Genomic DNA, 20,121 nt, shown 5'->3' on the forward strand with positions numbered 1-20,121 from the left:
TGAAACGATCTGAATTTAAAACACTAAATATTCACCCTTTGCGTCACATTCATTAAAATATTTACATTATACATAAAATCGTCATAAAACGTGATAATATTATACATATAATTATCCTAAACGAATCTTAATCACTAGATAGAACAATCGTTATAATATCTTTGGTTTAATAGTCCATAATACACGCAACCTCATTTGTTCAAATCTGGGCAGAGTCCTAAATAAAATTATACGTACAATCTCTATGAAATCAGTACAGAAATATATAGAAAATGATCTCCCGATTCTTTCATATGCATTTTAATACATTTAAAATGCTTTCGGATATGGCAAGGATGCATAGGTTTACGGTACCTCTCAAGGCATATTCATAGAACCACATTATGTGCGCGGGGCGTATGCCGTTCTTATGAGAATGAAACGGTGCGTACGCGGTGCTTTCGACTTCTCATACAAATATACACGCACTACATATGCCCCACGTAACTCACGCAGGATTGTGAAAATACCTTCAATATCTGTTTCAAATACTTCTTCATTTGAACTTAAACTGCTAGGACTGCGGTTTTTATTTATCAGATTGCATTACATTTGATTGCACATATTAAAACTTAAATACAAACTGAGATTGCGATTTTAACTTACAAGCTAAAAGTAAATTGATTTAACAAAATATTTACAATAAAGTTTCAATAAAGAACTAAGGCAAATGCTTCGAGGAACCACAAAAACACATTTTCATCATATTTACAGATTTATCAAACTTCATCATTCATGTTGCTTCATATTTACTATCAAATTGACCGGAATTTATATTTTAAAACATTTATTTCCATAATCTCTTTTCAATTCATATCTACTTCTTTCGACATTCGTTTTTTTATAATCTTTGATACTCAATGTCTAAAAAATTATTATCAAGAATATTTTAGAGCCATCTTACTGATTGCTCTTAAAATCGTAGTCTTTATTACAAAGAAAACATACGAATTAGAAAATTGTGCAACATTATAAATAAATAAGTAAACAACTATTATAAAATGTTAAAATAACCGAGAATAATATAAAATGGCTCATCTATTGCTGTATATTTGTGCAAATTAATTTAAACCGTCTGTAAAAACTTTAGGATATTGCAAAATACATAAAAACGTTCGTTCGATTTGTTCAGAATTTTTCAACAAATTCATGACAAAACTTCCGTACTTAGGTATCAAACGCACTGTCAAAATGCTGTATAAAACTCAGTTCCATGTTGGAATTATGTGTATAGGATGTTCTTACGTGCCCTGGTCGTAGTCCTCTAGAAAGCGTTTGGCCTTAATCTTGAGTTCTGTGAAGGTGGGCCGCCGGTTTGGCTCAAGGTTCCAGCAATCGGTCATCAGGTATCGGTAGATCTCAGATGGGCAGTCGTCGGGTATTTGAAAGCTGGAATAATATAAATACGTTAGAAACGTGACGAGGGCATTGACAAGTAGTAGATGACAGACAAAATTACAACCCGATCGAGTTAACTGCGCACCGGCAGCCGTGACGTCACATCGACGCTTTGGTACAGTAGGCGGAACGAACGCGGGTGAGTGAAAGGAAGAGTCGCATTTCAGCGAAATTAGCCGATCAGCCAGTACGTCGATCGGGTTGTGATGTTGATGATGTCAATTTTGACTACTTAGGCTGGGTTGCACCATCTTACTTTAACTTTGACAAACGTCAAAAATCTGTCAAACTTCATACAAAACACACCGGTTTTCGTCAAAGTTACGGTCAAAGTTAGGTGGTGCAACTCAGCCTTAGTATACTTACGTCTCATCTATCTATTACAGTATCATACAACAACACACAAAAGATTCTTAAGAATAAGAATGGCCCTAATATGCACGCCAAGGCAAAATGACCTCTACTCCTATTCCTACAAGGATAGCTTACCAAGAAGCCCGCTCCTTGGGCCGCGTCATGTCGAACTTGGGCACCTCCTGCGTGGCGCGCGTGAATATCTCCCACGCTGTGACGCCGAATGACCACACGTCGCTTTTGGTCGAAAACATCCACGGGTCACTCGCAGACTCGGGCGCGTACCTGGGACAATATAATAAGGTAAGTTAAGATATTGATTCGACTGTGTGAGACAAAGTGCATTGAACTACATACTTCACTCGAAAGACGAGGGCTACCCACTAAAAATCAAGCGGATGTTTAACACACAAGTGTCACTACTCGTGTTCTTAGATATTTGACAGGTAAAGCCTCGAAACCAGTCAGTCAATCTTGCAATCTCGTTAAAATGACACAATATGATAGATCTAGCGCTTTGCTCAATTTTATTAGAGCCTGAGCGGCACGGGAGAGGTGACATTGACATAATATTATGACGTAACAAGAGCATACAAATCTCAAGCATATTTGAAGTCTTGCTGACTTTTGACGTCCCAAAAACATCCGTGCCGCTTCCATACCACAGGGACTGGTTGAGTTAAACGCTAGACCTTGCTGTACCCATATAACTATTTTCGTCCGTAACTTCATCGCGCCATGATCGTGCATTTGAATCTGTCACCAATGTTACTTTGTTTAAGAATAGTAAGAAAGGAAGCCTGGATTAACTAAGCCATCGTCGCTGCAGGAGGCCTGTAGCAGCCTAGACGGGCTGCTTGCCTTCTGGGGGGATCTGGGGTGATTGGAGTGGGAAGATAAATCGCGCACAATGGCCCAATCATGAGGCTATTAGGGCGGTATTCGATTGCCCTGCAAAACTAACTAAAGTACGGCCAACTAGCAGCGATACAAAAGGTCGATACGATTGTCGAGTTGACAATATATTCTGTCTCTTCCCATCTTATGTATTTGTCATAATGTCTCGTTCTCCCGCCAAAATATGTCAAAGTCAGACGGTTTCACCCAAGACATTGGGTTTGTTTACATTTGGTATCGCTTCTCGTTGGCCGTACTTTAAGCCTTATCTTAGAAGCAGTGGAGGACATACCAGTTGATGGGCAGCAATCGCTCGGTCTTGAGCTTGTACTTGTCGTCGTCCTTGGGGATGGCGCGCGCGAGCCCGAAGTCGGAGATCTTGACGTGGTATTTGTCCACCACGAGGATGTTCCGCGTGGCCAGGTCGCGGTGCACTATGTTCTTACGGGACACGTACTCCATGCCCTAAGAAAAGGACATTCTATTTACCCCATATTTCTATGTACAAACAGCAACACTTCTAAGTATACACCATCACGTGATCAAAATATTGCAAGATAGAGAGATAATAATCTATACGTATGTGTGTGTAAGGTAAAATAGTTTTGATAGTGACTATGTTCTTGCGGGACACGTACTCCATGCCCTGGGAAGAGGACATTCTATTTAACACATACTTCTATGTACAGCCGGCGTCAAATAGTTCGTGACACCCAGTGGTAAAAAAGTTAACAACACAACTTTATTGCAACTGTAACAAAGAATGTGTTGCGAACTAATTGGTTACTTTGCGTGTCACGAATTATTTGACGCTGACTGGAGACAGGACATCACAAACTTTCATTTAAAAATAAAACGATACCTACAACTTTGGTACAAGCAAATAACTCCAAAGCTAATCTACACTCATGAATAGATTTAAGCCCCTCATTGATCCTTCTATTGTTTTTATTTTCGTTTCGCACCTGCACTACTTGGCCTTTGTCCAGCAGTGGACGTCATTTGGCTGAAACGGAACGGAACTACTACAATGTATGGACTATTATAATCGTGTCATCATATCGATTTCAGACGTAAAATCAAAAAGCATTTACATTATGTATGTGGGAATATTTCACTGAAAAGCTGGTTCTATTTGTAACACGAAAATTGCCCTGGCATAACAATCTTCTTAGGATTGCTGTTTAGAAATTAAGCTATAACGTTATGTAAGAATAAAAATAAAAAACTAAAATAAACTCGTTAATCCCACATTTGTGCTATCCAAAAATCGAGATCCCATCATGTTTAAGCCAGCCCAAATGGTAAGTGTGGCAGAAAATAGTTGCAAGAAAAATAAAGAACCCTTATTGCCTAGCATTGACTGTTTGTCACAAACCCAGTTGCTTTCTGTAACACTACAACCAGAGGAAATACAAATGAGTAGGTCAACTTCGTGTGTGCGTGCGGTATTGGCGCGCTCACATACAAACCGCGCCCGGTGCGTTTCTATGAAGATGACCTACTCATTTGTATTTACTCTGCTACAACTCACCGTGGCGATGTCCCTTGCGTATATTAGCAGGTGCGTGATGGACAGCTTGTCGCCCTGGAACTTGAGGTAGTAGTTGAGCGAGCCCTCCTCCAGGTACTCCATTACGATCATCACGTCCGGCTTCCACGAGTAGCCCAGGATGTTCACTATGTTGTTGTGGTTCAACGACTGTAAAATGTATCGTTAGTTGTAAACTTCTGTAATAGACTAAGAGCTAGTGAACGCCAGAACTACGTCATTTTATAAAAGCTGAAAGTTTGTCAGCGTATGCTCCGAATACAGGATATTTTATAATGTTGGTGAATTATGAAGTTTGGGTCATCGTGGCCATAAAATCTGATTTTTATGTATAATATTTGGGCAATAATTAGAAGTAGTTTCCCCATCAGCCAGACAGTTTTGACAGTTTTTTTAGGGTAGCTGTCAAAGCCACGATGACCCAAACTTCATAATTCACCAACATTATATCCTACTAGCTTTCCGCCCGCGGCTTCGCCCGCGTGGAATTTTGTCTGTCACAGAAAAACTTTATCGCGCGCGTCCCTGTTTCAAAAACCGGGATAAAAACTATCCTATGTTCTTTCCCGGGACTCAAACTATCTCTATGCCAAATTTCATCAAAATCGGTTGCGAGGTTTAAGCGGGAAAGCGTAACAGACAGACAGACAGACAGAGTTACTTTCGCATTTATAATATTAGTTGGGAAGTTGGGATATAGGGAGCATACACTGACAAACTTTTAGTGTTTATAAAATGACGTAGGTCTGGCGTTCACTAGCTCTTAGTCTATAAGAAAAACAACTCTCATTTGAGTAGGCCGTGATACATAGACATGACTGTGAAAAACAAGAATCTTTACAAGAATTTCGCATGATATCTCAGCACTCTGCACGTAAAGAACTTGAATGCAGAGCGCCAGAATCTGGTTATCATTTTATTGGTTCCATTGGTGAAAACTCGTACTGTATTATGCGAGAACAGCTCAAAAATGCAAACTCAACATGGCAGAAGGTTTTGGTAATATACTGAATGTCCCAAAAAGAGCGTCGACTACGCGTTAGAGCCTACGCAACTCGAACGTGCACCCGTTCGAGTTGCGTAGGCTCTAACGCTTTTATATAAAAAAAAATAGCATGACCAGCGCAGTGTAGCGCGGCGTTCCCAAGGTGAAAACCTTCCGTCTACTATATTTCGAACTTTAGCTCTTTACTTTGTATAGTGTAAAGCCTGGTCCGTGAGCACGTAGAATTTTTTCCAATAACCCCAAGCTACCTCGCAGCGCGTAATTATGTTGCTGTCGCGCTCGCACACTCACTGCGGGCGCCCGCCGCACAGTCGCGACAGCAATATAATTACGCGCGAGCGATAAGGATGGGTAGCTTGGGGTCATTGGACAAAATTCTACGTGCTCACGGACCAGGCTTTAGTGACGTCACCTTCATGATCTCGAGCTCGTTCTTGAAGTCGATGTAGAGCGTGCTGTCCTTGTCTATGGCGTGCGCCTGCTTGGTGAGCTTCTTGATGGCCACCTCCAGCCGCTCGTCCGTGTCCCACTCCATCCAGCCGCGGTACACCTCGCCGTAGTTGCCCTGTGTTGGAGAAAATTGGTCTTTATGCTACATATGTCTAGGTTCATTATTGATGGTGAATCGTTTAGTAGAGCCATAGCACACATGTTACTTTTAGCACTAGCGATCGGCGATTTAGCCGCCCACTTAAAAATGCGAAACTCGGCGATTAAATCGCTTTTCAAAGCTCGACGCAGCGAGAACAGTCACTGAAACGCGATTTCGATATCGCGCATGAAGTCGCAAAATCCGAACACCTATGCTAAAAGAAGCATGTATGCTGTGGCATAAGCAAATTTTGACAGTCAATAGACAGGAGTGTCTGGCGATCAAAGGGGTCTGCTACCACTATGACAGTAGACTTATGATTAGAACACACAACGGCTGCATGCGTCACGGCTGCCCTCTTGCCACGAACTGTTCTCCGGGATCGTCGACTTATGGCGCATAATTGGGACATACAGCCCATAATTTGCCTACATTCTAATAATTAATTTGGACTTTTAACTCACGCTTCCAATCCTCTTAGTCAGCGTCACAAAGTACGTAGACCTTCGCGTGACAATCGGTTGCATGCGTCGCGGCTGCCCTCCCGCCACGAATTGTTCTCCCGGGTCGTCGGCTTATGACGCATATTTGGGACTTGTAATACGTTCCAAATAAGAAAGAGTCTACATACTACTAAAGAATATAAGACATTACTCACGCTTCCAATCCTCTTAGTCAGCGTCACAAAGTACGTAGACCCTCGCGTGACAATCGGTTGCATGCGTCGCGGCTGCCCTCCCGCCACGAATTGTTCTCCCGGGTCGTCGGCTTATGACGCATATTTGGGACTTGTAATACGTTCCAAATAAGAAAGAGTCTACATACTACTAAAGAATATAAGACATTACTCACGCTTCCAATCCTCTTAGTCAGCGTCACAAAGTACGTAGACCCTCGCGTGACAATCGGTTGCATGCGTCGCGGCTGCCCGCCCGCCACGAATTGTTCACTAGGATCGTCGGCTTATGACGTATATTTGGGACATACAGCCCATAATTTGCCTACATTCTAATAATTAATTTGGACTTTCAACTCACGCTTCCAATCCTCTTAGTCAGCGTCACAAAGTACGTAGACCCTCGCGTGACAATCGGTTGCATGCGTCGCGGCTGCCCGCCCGCCACAATTGTTCACTAGGATCGTCGGCATATGACGCATATTTGGGACATACAGCCCATAATTTGCCTACATTCTAATAATTAATTTGGACTTACGCTTCCAATCCTCTTAGTCAGCGACACAAAGTACGTAGACCCTCGCGTGACAATCGGCTGCATACGTCGCGGCTGCTCTCTCGCCACAAATTGTTCACTATAGTCTTTTTCACGTAAGATGATCCGTATGACACTTCAAGGTTATCCGTATTACGCATACTACATATGCAGAATATTTTTAAAAAAATATTTGTATTTTATTAGCAATATAATAAAAAAAAAATTAACTACTTGTCTTGAAATATGTAGTAAAATCTGAGTCTATTGATTATATTTTAATTAAATACGATGTAAAAATATTTTTTATTTAATGTACGCAATGTGTGAAACGGAATAGATTTAGTGCTGGGGTATTTGTTGTATAATAAAATCGATTATTTCCGCGGTTCATTAATCGATTGCAGTGAATACTTAGTTATTAAAAACATCACAAAAATCAACTGTATTTTTCGATTATTGACTTTAATAAACGCATTGAAAATAAATTAATAGTTTTTCATTTAAAGAAACAGAACCAGTACTTTTTAGGAATCGTTTTTTTGAACACGAACCATGAAATTTGAATATTATTAATAAAAAATTGTTACAATAATATTTGTAATTAAAAAAAACATGTTTTTTGTTAAATAACACATATACAAAATATTTATCTAAAAGTAGGTTTTACTAACTCTTCGAAAAAAATCGATAGATAAATCGCTATGGTTTAGTTATGTGACATCTCTAAATCTTTCAAACTCGAAACGTCATACGGATCATCTTAGGTGAAAAAGACTATAGGATCGTCGGCTTGACGCATATTTGGAACTTGTAATACGTTCCAAATAAGAAAGAGTCTACATACTACTAAAAAATATAAGATATTACTCACGCTTCCAATCCTCTTAGTCAGCGTCACAAAGTACGTAGACCCTCGCGTGACAATCGGTTGCATGCGTCGCGGCTGCCCTCCCGCCACGAATTGTTCACTAGGATCGTCGGCTTATGACGCATATTTGGGACTTGTAATACGTTCCAAATAAAAAAAGAGTCTACATACTACTAAAGAATATAAGATACTAGCAGCCGCCCGCGACTTTGTACCCGTGGATCCCGTTTTACCACCGTTAGGGGTAGGGTTGAATTTTTCTAAATCCTGTCTTAGTGAGCACCTACATTCTAAAAGGAACCCATGCAAAATTTGAGACTCCTAGCACTTTTAGTTTTTGAGATTTCGTGATGAGTGAGTGAGTCGGTCAGTCAATCAGTGACCTTTCGCTTTTATAAGTATAGATTACTCACGCTTCCAATCCTCTTAGTCAGCGTGACAAAGTACGTAGACCCTCGCGTGACAATCGGTTGCATGCGTCGCGGCTGCCCGCCCGCCACAATTGTTCACTAGGATCGTCGGCTTATGACGCATATTTGGGACATACAGCCCATAATTTGCCTACATTCTAATAATTAATTTGGACTTTCAACTCACGCTTCCAATCCTCTTAGTCAGCGTGACAAAGTACGTAGACCCTCGCGTGACAATCGGTTGCATGCGTCGCGGCTGCCCTCCCGCCACGAATTGTTCTCCCGGGTCATCGGCTTATGACGCATATTTGGGAATTGTAATACGTTCCAAATAAGAAAGACTCTACATACTACTAAAGAATATAAGATATCACTCACGCTTCCAATCCTCTTAGTCAGCGTCACAAAGTACGTAGACCCTCGCGTGACAATCGGTTGCATTCGTCGCGGCTGCCCTCCCGCCACGAATTGTTCTCCCGGGTCGTCGGCGAGCGGCGCGCTCGCACTCGCGCTACGCAGCGAAGACGACGAGCGCAGCGCCAGCGCTACGGAACTCATGCCTTCGAGGGAGCTGGCTAGTTTGTTGTTGTTGGGGAACTGGGAACAAAAGAAACCGTTGTAGAGCGGCGGAGTCATTATCAGCGGATTATTTAGACTCTGGCTTAAACAAAGACAAACCGAGACCTTTACTATCCTCAGCCGGCCTAGAATACGCGTCGTGATAAAATCTTATCGATGATTTTAGACGACAATTGTATGTGCTTATCGCGAAAAATCGATAAAATGCCTTGATTAAAGTTTATCTAACTTTTTCTGTTTGATCTAAATTAGACAATAAGTTATGTATACCTATTGCAAATAAATAAACAACATAGAAGTACATGAAATTGGAAATTAATATACTTACGTGGTTTTCAAAGTGGTTGACAAGAGTGCCGTTGAGAGAAGGCGCGCTGCTGTCCGATATTAGCGACTTGTTACTGCTCGCGTCGCTTAGCTCACTTGGCGCAAACCTGTCGCCTAAAAAATAACACCATTAAAATATGTCTTACTTTTATAAGAAATTATCAGTTCCAAAGGAAAAGAGACTGAGATTTTACAATTCGAAAAGTGATTGACTTACTTGACACTGTGTCTGTAGTATCCATAGGATGGTTGAGGCAGATCTTTGGTTCTTCATATTCGTGAATAGGCACGTATTCTGTAAATGAAATGAGATGTTATAGCATGAGGCATACAAGTGAATTGTTGCGCTGCTTTTGGAAAGCGTAAAATAATCAAATTCTAAAATAAGATTCCGTACTTTGCAGAGCAGACACCTTACAAGGGACTATCTACGAAATACTTTTTTGTTTATTGATATAGAAAAACACGCACATGGGACAAAAAGTACCCCACACAAAAATTGTCCTCAATAACTGAGAACGCCGTCCGGACTTGACAAAAGTACAATCCGTGGCATTGAGCCAGTGGCAAGTTCTCAGCAGACATTTTTTTCAGGATCCAGGGAATTTTGTCCACTGTGGACAAAAGTACCTCGTCTGCGCAGGCTTTAAAATCTATGATGACGGTTCATGATGTTGGTCACCAGTATTGTGACCACCAGAGCAGCAGTAGAGACTATAGTTGCAGGCCTCTGTGCAGCATATGGTGGTGTTGTGATCACCAGCGCCCCGATTGCGCTAATTTGTAATGTCTCCAATTCATTCGCGTTTCATCTCTAGTCCACACTCCAGTCACACACCGTTTTCATTCCAGCTAATGTGCAATAATTCGGTATCGCGGTAAAGTTATTTATGCACTTTCCATTAAAATTCCACACCTTATTTTATAAACTTAAATTACTAAAACACAGGAAATATTCGTGAAGCGTTTGAATTGAGTTTGAGATAAAATAGCATTCTTTTAGCTTTTACACAAAGACGCATTAGCGTTTCATTTACGTGGCAGCTACGTTTGAACTAGCTGTTTTTGTTCGTCATCCAGTCGCGTTGTAGTTGAAAATATTTAGCGCAATCGGGGCGCAGAGAAGCATGAGAGAGCATAACACACTGACCTCTGTGCAGCATGTGGTGGTGTTACGATCACCAGAGTAGCATAAGGGAGCACATAATACACTGACTTGTGCAGCATATGGTGGTGTTGTGATCACCAGAGCAGCATAAGCTCACATAGTATACTGACCTCTGTGCAGCATTATGGTGGTGTTGTGGTCACCAGTGAAACAGAAGAGCGTATATCTGCCTGACCTCTGTGCAGCATGTGGTCGTGTTATGATCACTAAAGCAGCAGAAAAGCATATTATATCAGTACACTGACCTCTGTGCAGCATGTGGTTGATGTCGCGCATTATTTCCTGCGGGCGCATGGGGGAGGCGCGCCAGCACTGAGCCAGCAGCGCCCACACCTCGCCCGGGCAGTGCGTCGGCCGCAGCAGGCGGTCGCCCAGCTCGTAGCTCTGAAGTAACACCACGGTAAAGTGAATCATTTACGCTGGTTGAAATAAATAAATGAACCGCGCCACCGCGTTTGAGCTAATCAGCACACGATGCGTAAAATCTGATTGGTTATTCAAAACTCTTCTCTGCTCCGCTCCGCCTTGGTGGACCGAATTAGCTGGCGCCGCTGGCGATTAGCAAGATGTTTCGAAAGTAGTGATAGCGTGGTGAATAGTCAATAGTCAATATCTTTATTGCATTCCCTGTTGTATGCTATAGTTCTCCTATCGTATATCGCGCTCACCAGCTGACGCTACTATCTTAGACACTAGCGAGTCAGGACCTTACACGCCAGTAGTGCCAACTGTTATACAAAACCAACGGAAGAATCGCAATTCGAAAAGTATGTCAATTGATCGGTGGTGTCAACTCTCATACAAAAAGGGGGATATTGTTTCTTGGAACCATGTTACAACTAGCTTTTGCCCGCGGCTTCACCCGCGTGAAATTTAGTTTGACACATATCGTCATAAATTATAGCCTATGTGTTATTCTGGGTTATAAACAATAATACTGGAAAGTTTCATCATAATCCGTTCAGTACTTTTTGCGTGAAAGAGTAACAAACATCCAGACATCCAAACTTTCGCATTTATAATATTAGTAGGATAGTAGGACTATGTTAAACATTTCTAAATTAAAATTACCTTCTCAGTGAGGACGGGGTTGGTCTCGGCCGGCGAGACGCCGTAGGAGAATACCTCCCACAGCGTGGTGGCGAAGGCCCAGATGTCGCCCACGGCCGAGCGCTTCGCCAGGTTCATGTCCGGGAAAAACTCCACCGGCATCCAGTGGATGCTGCAAGAGATACATATTGATAGTGACCCGGTCGTAGCCTTCGTAGGTCTATTTAGTTAGGCTGAGTTTCGTGAGTGGCGACAGAGTAAATACAAATGAGTAGGTTATCTTAATAGAAACGCACCGAACGCGGTTTGTATGTGAGCGCGCCAATACGTATGCGGCGCGCACGCACACACTGACAAAATTTAACGTGGATTATCGGGGAGTTGCGCCGAATTTTGACAGTGTGTGTGTGTGTCAATTTTGTTTGTCTCTCTTTTACAAAGGAGACGAAGAGGGGTCAGAGTTTTGTTTCTATATTTCAACAAGTTTTTTGTTCATTTCGTGTGAATAGCATCAGTAAACGTAGTTCAAAGAGCTATAGCAACAAAGCTAGAATACTCACTCGATAGGCGTATACGGCCTCAGGCTAGGCCCAGACAGCTTGACAACAATTCGGTCGGCGTCACAGGCCGCCAACAATAATCTCTTGCATCTAATGTACCCGTGGATAAGCCCCGCTTCTGAGAGGTCCCACAGAGCGCGCGCTAGCATCGCAGCCACTTTCTTGAGGTGGAGTGGTTTCACTTTATCGCCGTGTTTTCTGGAAAATAATTCGAGTATTTTCGATTTTTAGAGATTTTGGTGGGGGGTGGTGAGGAAAGAACCTTTATGAAGCTACGTATGCAGTTTTTTTGCAAGAAAAATAGGTTTGACAACTACCACATTTAGCTACTATTATGTGTAGATGTTCATAATCAAAATTATCTTTATTTGTTTAGACTAATTAAATTAGTACTTACAAATCGTCAAATGCTCTTAAGGAGCCTATACATGTCTCATTCTTTTTTTGCCCTACCATCAGCGCTTCGAGACAAACATTTGGCAAGTGCTGAGAAGAAGCGCCGCAACAAACTCAGTCACCACTGTCTGCTGGTTTAAATATAGATGAAAGAATCCAGTAAATGCATATTCTCTCATGAGATTTTTTTATATGGTGAGAATTAAGTTTTCTAATTGTAATTTTAACGTCGCGATCCTGAGACAATGCCTGAGGTTCGGGAGCGGCACGGGAGGGGTGAATTTCACATATTATGACGTGACAGAGCATACAGGGTGGAAACGATAAGTGATCTCACTCGATTATTTCTAAACTGTACAAGATATCGAAAAACTGGTTACTGACCCTGAAAGTGCTTTACGAGCTCTTTCAAACAATATCAATGATAGGTTACAGAATAAACTGGATCTATCAGAAAATTCAATGTTTCCAGCTTCCATACTAAAGGTAAGTAAGTAGAAATGTTATAAAAAATAATTAAGTAATAAACTCTTAAAATAAACTCGTGAATTGCATTCTATTCTAATTCTTATTTAAAATTATTCATGGAAAACATTGGTTTTAGGCTTACTAGCTAAAATATTATCAGGAGATGTGTGCACGACGGACGGCCTCCGAAACATAATAGTTGTAAAATAGTTTTCGTTTTGTTTCAATTTTGTATCGTTTTTTATTTTCGTTTATATAGTTAAATAGTAAATAGTTTTAATTTTGATAATTTCGTAATACAGTCCACTTTCTCTTAGTTGGTTCTCAGTTAGTAATGTGTAAAGTCTCTAATTAATTAATTAATTAATAGATGTATGTGATATTGGAGATGTATAAATTATAGTTTATTTTAGAAAACAGTTAAATTATAGTTTATTTTAGAAAACAGTTAAAATGTATAGTTTATTTTAGAAAACAGTTAAAAATGTATAGTTTAATAGCCCTTTGTTTATGTATGATACTTAAATTGGTAATTTCACCTAGTAATAGTTGACAGATCGTGTTTATAATATGTAAATTAGAAAGATAATTATGTGTAGATCTTTATAGTTATTTACTTTTAATTGATGATAGTCTTAATTAGCCATAAAGGCAATTAATGTAAAATAGTGTGGCCAAATGAGCCCTATTTTGTGTACAAATGCTTAATTAGTAATTAACCCCGTACCTGTGTACCTTTATTTACCTATCGAATAGTAAGAAGTAATTTGTCTGAAAATAAATAACATAGATTCCAAAGAATAGTGGAAGAGCTAATTAGAATCCGATAAGAATTAGGTCAAGGTCATAGTTAAAAAATAGGTCACCGAATAGATAAAAAACAGGCTCTCTATACGGTATTGCCGCCCAGGGGGGGTCTAAATTAGAAAGAGAGGGCAATAGATTTGCTGTTTCATTAGAGCGAGAGGCAGCTAGGTTTTCTCACTCTAATGAAAGTAAATAAATATCGGGGTGCCATCCGGACCCAGTCAGTTCCGCGTTTTCTCCTCAACAAGCTGCAACACCAAGCTCTCGCCACTGCTCCGAGGAACCGGTCACAGTCTCAACCACAACCGAGTTATTATTTCTGCGCTCCCCGCCCCCTTCGTCTCGCTCTCCCGCTCGCGCTGCACCCCGCATCGCGCCGTGTCGGCGTACGGTATCCAGGGTCCGCACAGGGTTGCTACCCCATACCGTCCGGCACGTCCATTCGGAGCCGGATTGGACACTTCGGCAGCAAAAGCGAGTGGGAAATTTCATCGGCTTCATAACCGGAAGCAAGGGGAGCGTAGCAAAATGCCGGTGACTCGGAGTAGAGGCAGACCCGCGGAGCCGATCGAGGCACAGGAGCGCCCTGAGGAGAGCGCTCCCGCGACCGCGTCACAGTCAGTGGCGGCCCCGAGGCCGTCAGCGCCGGAACCGGTGCGGCATATCGAGCCGCCCGGCTCCCCGTCGGAGGCGCCACCACCACCGCCAGCACCGTCGTCGCAACAGCAGCACGACGACGCAGCAAGAGCGTCGTCGACGAAATCCGACCGTGCGCGAAGGATCGCGCGCGCCAAACAGAAGATAGCCAGACTCAAGCTGGAGCTGGAAGAGGCCAGGCTTGCCGTCCTGGAGGAGGACAGCCAGGACGGCGAGTCGGTCGCATCGGGTGAATCGCTGGGCCAGGCGCGAGTGGCCGAGTGGCTGAATACAGTGCCGCCGCCACCGCCCGCCGCGCCGCTCAGTGCACCGCAACAGTCTACAGGCGTAGCACCGCCGCCCGGCGTGCCACATGCACCGCCGCCCGGCGTGTCACACGCACCACCGCCGCCACCCGGCGCGCCACACGCGCTGCCGACCGGCGTATCGATCGCACAGCAGCTCGCCGCGCCGCTATCGGGCGTGGCGCCGCCGCACAGCGTACAGTTGAAGCAATCGTCGTCATCGAAGCCGCCGCCAGCAGCAACGGGGTATCATCGGTCCGAGGGACAATTCGACCTTAACGAGCTGGCGGCCGCCATCGCGCAGGCTGCGCGCCCACATGGGGCCACGCCGCGATTCATCGGAGAACTGATGCCCTTCGGGGGCTCACATCTCGACTGGCTCGCCTTCAGAGCGGGCTATCAAGAAACAGAGAGATACTTCACAGAAATCGAGAATACAGCCCGCCTGCGACGGGCTTTGAAAGGAAAAGCCAAGGAAGCGGTTAGCAGTTTACTCATAGTAAACACTAGCCCGGCGGAAATAATCGGCGAACTCGAGACAAGATTCGGCAGACCGGAGACGATTGCGCTCGCCGAGATCGAACGACTTCGCAACGTACAGAAGCCTACAGATGCGCCACGGGACATAATACAGTTCGCGAGTCGAATAAAAAACAGCGTCGCTACACTCCGCGCACTCCAGCAGCCGCAGTACATGTACAACCCGGAAGTGGTCAAGCAAGTGACAGAGAAGCTGACGCCGTCGCTGCGGTACCGGTGGTTCGACTTCAGCCGGGACCAGCCGCCAGAGGAGCCGGACCTCGTGCGCCTTCACCGCTTCGTGACCAGGGAGGCGGAGGCGTGCGGGAAGTACGCAGACCCCGAGCTCGTCGGCGGCGCCGAGGAGCAGCAGCAGCGCGCGGCGCCACGCAACCGGCCGCAGCGCGCCTACAACAGTCGAAGTGACAGCGAAAAATGCGACAACAGAAGCGAAAAGTGTCCAGTGTGCAGTTTACCGAACCATAGCGCCGACAAGTGTAGAAAATTTGTGCGTGCGAACAACAGTGAACGATGGAGCATAGCGAAAGCGGATCGACTATGTTTCCGTTGCCTGAACCCCAGGAGAGGGGGGCATAAGTGTGAAGACCGTCAGTGTGGAGAGGACGGCTGTGAGAGGACCCACCACCCATTACTGCACTTCAAGAGACCCGAAGTGCCAGCCAGCCGGAGTGAAACAGTGACAGCAGCAAACTCATCTGGAAAGTCAACCGTAAGTTTCCTCAAAATTCTACCAGTGACAGTGGTGGGCCCCAAGGCCAATATAGACACATTCGCACTCTTAGACGACGGCTCGACAGTCACACTCATAGACGAAGACCTGGCTAAGCGCGCGGGCGCTACAGGACCCATAGACCCATTGAGCATAGAAGCTATAGCGGGGGCCCGCGTCACGCGTACCGACTCGCGACGAGTGAAACTTGTGCTACGAGGGCAGGATGAAGAGCACTCCCTGCGAGGCCGCACTATCAAGAACTTACGACTGGCGGCCCAGCACATTGACCGAGACTTGTCAAAATATCAACATCTTCAAGATATCGAAACGCGAGTGCGGTATGCGGAGGCGCGGCCCACTATCCTGATCGGGCAGGACAATTGGGAACTCCTACTGGCCAACGAGGTACGACGTGGCGCCGCAACAGAACCGGTGGCGTCCCGCACACCCCTGGGGTGGGTGCTCCACGGCTCAAGCAGCCGGAGCCTGGGGCACACAGTCCACCACGTATACAGGCTCAATGAAGAGAGCGACAACAGAATAGAAGAAATGATCAAGAAGCATTTCGCAATCGAATCATTGGGCGTGACGCCCAAGAAAACGCGCGCCGACCCCGAAGAGCGGGCGCTTCGCATCCTGGAGAGTGAAACCATCAAGCTGCCGACAGCGGGCTACGAAACGGGCCTACTTTGGGCCACCGACCACCCCGAGCTGCCCAACAATTACGACCAAGCCTTGACGCGCCTACACAGCACAGAGCGCAAGCTGGACAAGCAGCCGGAGCTCGGGGCGGCGTACGAGCGGCAGATGACACAGCTGATAGAAAAAGGATACGCAGAGGAAGCCGCCACCGCACCATCGACCACCGGGCGCATCTGGTACCTGCCTCACTTCCCGGTGCTCCATCCAGCCAAGCCCGGGAAGGTGAGGCCAGTCTTCGACGCCGCCGCTCGCACGAAGGGTACGTGCCTGAACGACCACCTGCTGTCGGGTCCGGACCTCCTGCAGTCGCTGCCGGGGGTGCTGATGCGCTTTCGCCAGCACGCCGTCGCCGTCGCCGCGGACATACAAGAAATGTTCCTGCGAATACAAGTGCACGAGAAAGATAGAGATGCGCTGCGCTTCTTGTGGCGCTCACACCGGCGGGAGGGACCGCCCACAGAGTACCGGATGAAGTCGGTCATCTTCGGAGCAGCCTGCTCACCGTGCACGGCGTTGTTTGTCAAGAATCACAACGCCGAGCGTCATCGGGCCGACCATCCGGACGCAGCCGAAGCCATCGTGCGTCATCACTACATGGATGATTATCTCCAGAGTTTTGAAACAGTTGAAGAAGCAGTTAGAGTGAGCACCGACGTGCGCACAGTGCACGCGGATGCCAATTTTCATTTGGCCAAGTGGGCCTCGAATCGCTCCGAAGTACTAGAAGTCCATCGGGCGGAAGCTGCCGCCACTCGGGACGTCACACTTGAAGACATCGAAGAGAAGGTCCTGGGCCTCACCTGGAGGCCGACCTGCGACACCTTGGGATTTAATCTGAACTTCGCCCGGGTGCCTGACGTCGACAGCGGGCAAACTCCGACGAAGAGGGAGGCTCTGCGGACAGTGATGTCACTGTTCGACCCGCTGGGCCTCGCCTCCCCCATCACCATCGTAGCGAAACAGCTGCTACAAGAGGCGTGGCGCGTAGGCGTCGATTGGGACGTCCGCCTGCCGCCGCCGCTGTCGACGGGCTGGAGTGAGTGGGTGCGGCAGCTGGCCGCGCTCCGAGACGTCAACCTGCCAAGATGTCACCCTGGCTACAGCCGGGCGACCCGACGCGAGCTGCACACCTTCGTGGACGCCAGCGAGAAGGCCTACGCCGCTGCTGTCTACTGGCGCACTGAAGACGAAGACGGTAGAGTGCACGTGACGCTTGCCGCCGCCAGGGCGCGCGTGGCGCCCCTCAAGCTGACGTCCATCCCAAGGCTCGAGCTGCAGGCCGCCGTGCTGGGCTGCCGCCTGGCCCGCACCGCCGCCGACGAATACCAGCTGAAGGCAGACAGAAGAGTCTTTTGGAGCGACTCGAAAACCGTACTCGCGTGGCTGAGGGCGGGACCCCGCTCTTTCAAGCCTTTCGTCGCACACAGAGTGGCAGAAATAGAGGAAGACACACAGGCGAAGGAGTGGCGGTGGGTGCCGACCCAACAGAATGTGGCTGACGACGCCACCAGAGGAGCGCCGGTCAACTTTACGCAGCATCATCGGTGGTTCACGGGACCGAAGTTCCTGTATGAGCCTGCTGACAGCTGGCCGGCCGAGAAAATAGAACAGGCGGCCCCAACCGGAGAAGAGAGGACCCACTCCGTCGCATCAAGCATCGTCGAGCCCAGAGTCTCCGATGCATTACCGTCACCACACAGGTTCTCGTCGTGGCTGCGCCTGATACGCGCCACGGCGAGAGTCCTCCAGGCGATACACCGCTTCCGTGCCCCGCTGCGCCGGGCGCGCCCGCAGAGCGCCAACGTCAACAGTTACAAGCGGACAACTCGAAACACCGAAGCCGACCCGACGTGGCGCCGTGTCGCCAAGCCGACCGCGCCGCCCACGCCGCGCCGAGCCGTCCTTACAGAAGACGTCATACCGCCGTTGGCCGCCGAGCACATCGTGTGGGCGGAGGAGCTGTGGGTGCGCGCCGTGCAGCAGGAAGCGTTCGGCGCCGAATTAGAAGCTTTAAAGAAGACAGAAGCAGTGTCCAATGACAGCCGGCTGCGCTCACTCGCGCTGGCCTTCGATCCGTGCGAGCCGGTGATTAAGCTGAAATCGAGAATCACGGCCGCAGAAAACATCACAGAAGAACAGAAGCATCCGATTGTGCTGGATGGAAACCACCAGTACACCAAACTCTACGTGGCATGGACGCACCAGAAATTACACCATGGCGGCGTGGAGACAGTCCTGAACGAAATCCGACAACGCTTCTGGGTGATCCGAGCTCGTCCCATCGTGCGCAGCGTGATCAAAAGTTGTCAGCAGTGCAGAATTCGGCGTGCGGTGGCCGCAGTACCACCGACAGGCGACCACCCGACGGGACGCCTCGCTCACCATCAGCGGCCCTTCACCTACACCGGCCTCGATTATTTCGGGCCGCTCTCAGTCACCGTGGGCCGACAACACCAGAAGCGGTATGTGGCGCTGTTCACATGCCTCACCACCCGGGCCGTGCACCTGGAGGTCGCGGCCTCACTCTCCACCGACTCCGCCGTCCTCGCGCTGCGCCGCATGATGGCGCGCCGAGGGCAACCATCAGAGATCTGGTCGGACAACGGCACCAACCTGCGTGGTGCCGACGTCGAGCTCCAGCGGGCCGCCCTCCAGGCGAGCCGGCAGGAGGCCGCCAACCACCTCATCAGATGGCGCTACATACCGCCGAGCGCACCGTTCATGGGCGGGGCGTGGGAACGCCTCGTCCGGTCCGTCAAGGACGCCCTCAGCACCGTCCTGCGCGAGCGTCACCCCCACGAAGAGACGCTCGCCACTCTGCTTTGCGAGGCAGAATACACAGTCAACAGCAGACCACTGACCCACGTGTCGGTGGACCCCGACGACGCCGAAGCCTTGACCCCCAACCACTTCCTACTCGGGGGGTCGGGCCGCATCCAACAGCCGGGGACGTTCACCGAAGCAGACGTCGCCAGCCGCCACCACTGGAGGCGAGCTCAACGGCTAGCCGACGAGTTCTGGGACCGCTGGGTCCGAGAGTACCTGCCGGAGCTCCAACACCGGCGGGAGCCGCACGGGAGCGGAGCACCGCTCAACATCGGCGACCTCGTGCTCATCGCCGACTCCAACCTGCCACGCAACGTGTGGCCCCGGGGGCGCGTCGTCCAAGTCTACCCTGGGCGCGATGGCATCGTGCGCGCCGCCGACGTCGCCACCCGCACCGGAGTCCTGCGCCGCCCCACCAAGAAGCTCGTCGTGCTGCCCACATCGACCGTCGTGACACCGAGTGAGGTGTAGCGCCGAGTCAACCAGCGCTACACGGCGGGAGAATGTGCACGACGGACGGCCTCCGAAACATAATAGTTGTAAAATAGTTTTCGTTTTGTTTCAATTTTGTATCGTTTTTTATTTTCGTTTATATAGTTAAATAGTAAATAGTTTTAATTTTGATAATTTCGTAATACAGTCCACTTTCTCTTAGTTGGTTCTCAGTTAGTAATGTGTAAAGTCTCTAATTAATTAATTAATTAATAGATGT

The 20,121-nt window shown here is 47.2% G+C and overlaps 1 protein-coding gene across 1 annotated transcript in view; it reads right to left on the reverse strand.

The window, feature by feature from the left end:
• Nucleotides 1-290: 290 nt before the first annotated feature.
• The window catches only part of LOC135079882 (tyrosine-protein kinase hopscotch), a 39,950-nt gene continuing 20,119 nt past the window's right edge, over nt 291-20,121 (reverse strand). The window contains exons 12-22 of the mRNA XM_063974509.1: nt 12,018-12,215; nt 11,479-11,629; nt 10,653-10,791; nt 9,457-9,534; nt 9,241-9,353; nt 8,712-8,930; nt 5,659-5,811; nt 4,223-4,390; nt 2,981-3,153; nt 1,927-2,076; nt 291-1,428 (exon numbers count right to left, since the gene is read on the reverse strand). Coding sequence (XP_063830579.1) covers nt 1,281-1,428; nt 1,927-2,076; nt 2,981-3,153; nt 4,223-4,390; nt 5,659-5,811; nt 8,712-8,930; nt 9,241-9,353; nt 9,457-9,534; nt 10,653-10,791; nt 11,479-11,629; nt 12,018-12,215 — 1,690 coding nt within the window. The 3' untranslated portion in view covers nt 291-1,280. The remainder of the gene's footprint in view (nt 1,429-1,926; nt 2,077-2,980; nt 3,154-4,222; nt 4,391-5,658; nt 5,812-8,711; nt 8,931-9,240; nt 9,354-9,456; nt 9,535-10,652; nt 10,792-11,478; nt 11,630-12,017; nt 12,216-20,121) is intronic.

Source organism: Ostrinia nubilalis, chromosome 17 (genome assembly GCF_963855985.1).
Source record: "Ostrinia nubilalis chromosome 17, ilOstNubi1.1, whole genome shotgun sequence".
NCBI classification, from domain to species: Eukaryota; Metazoa; Arthropoda; class Insecta; order Lepidoptera; family Crambidae; genus Ostrinia; species Ostrinia nubilalis.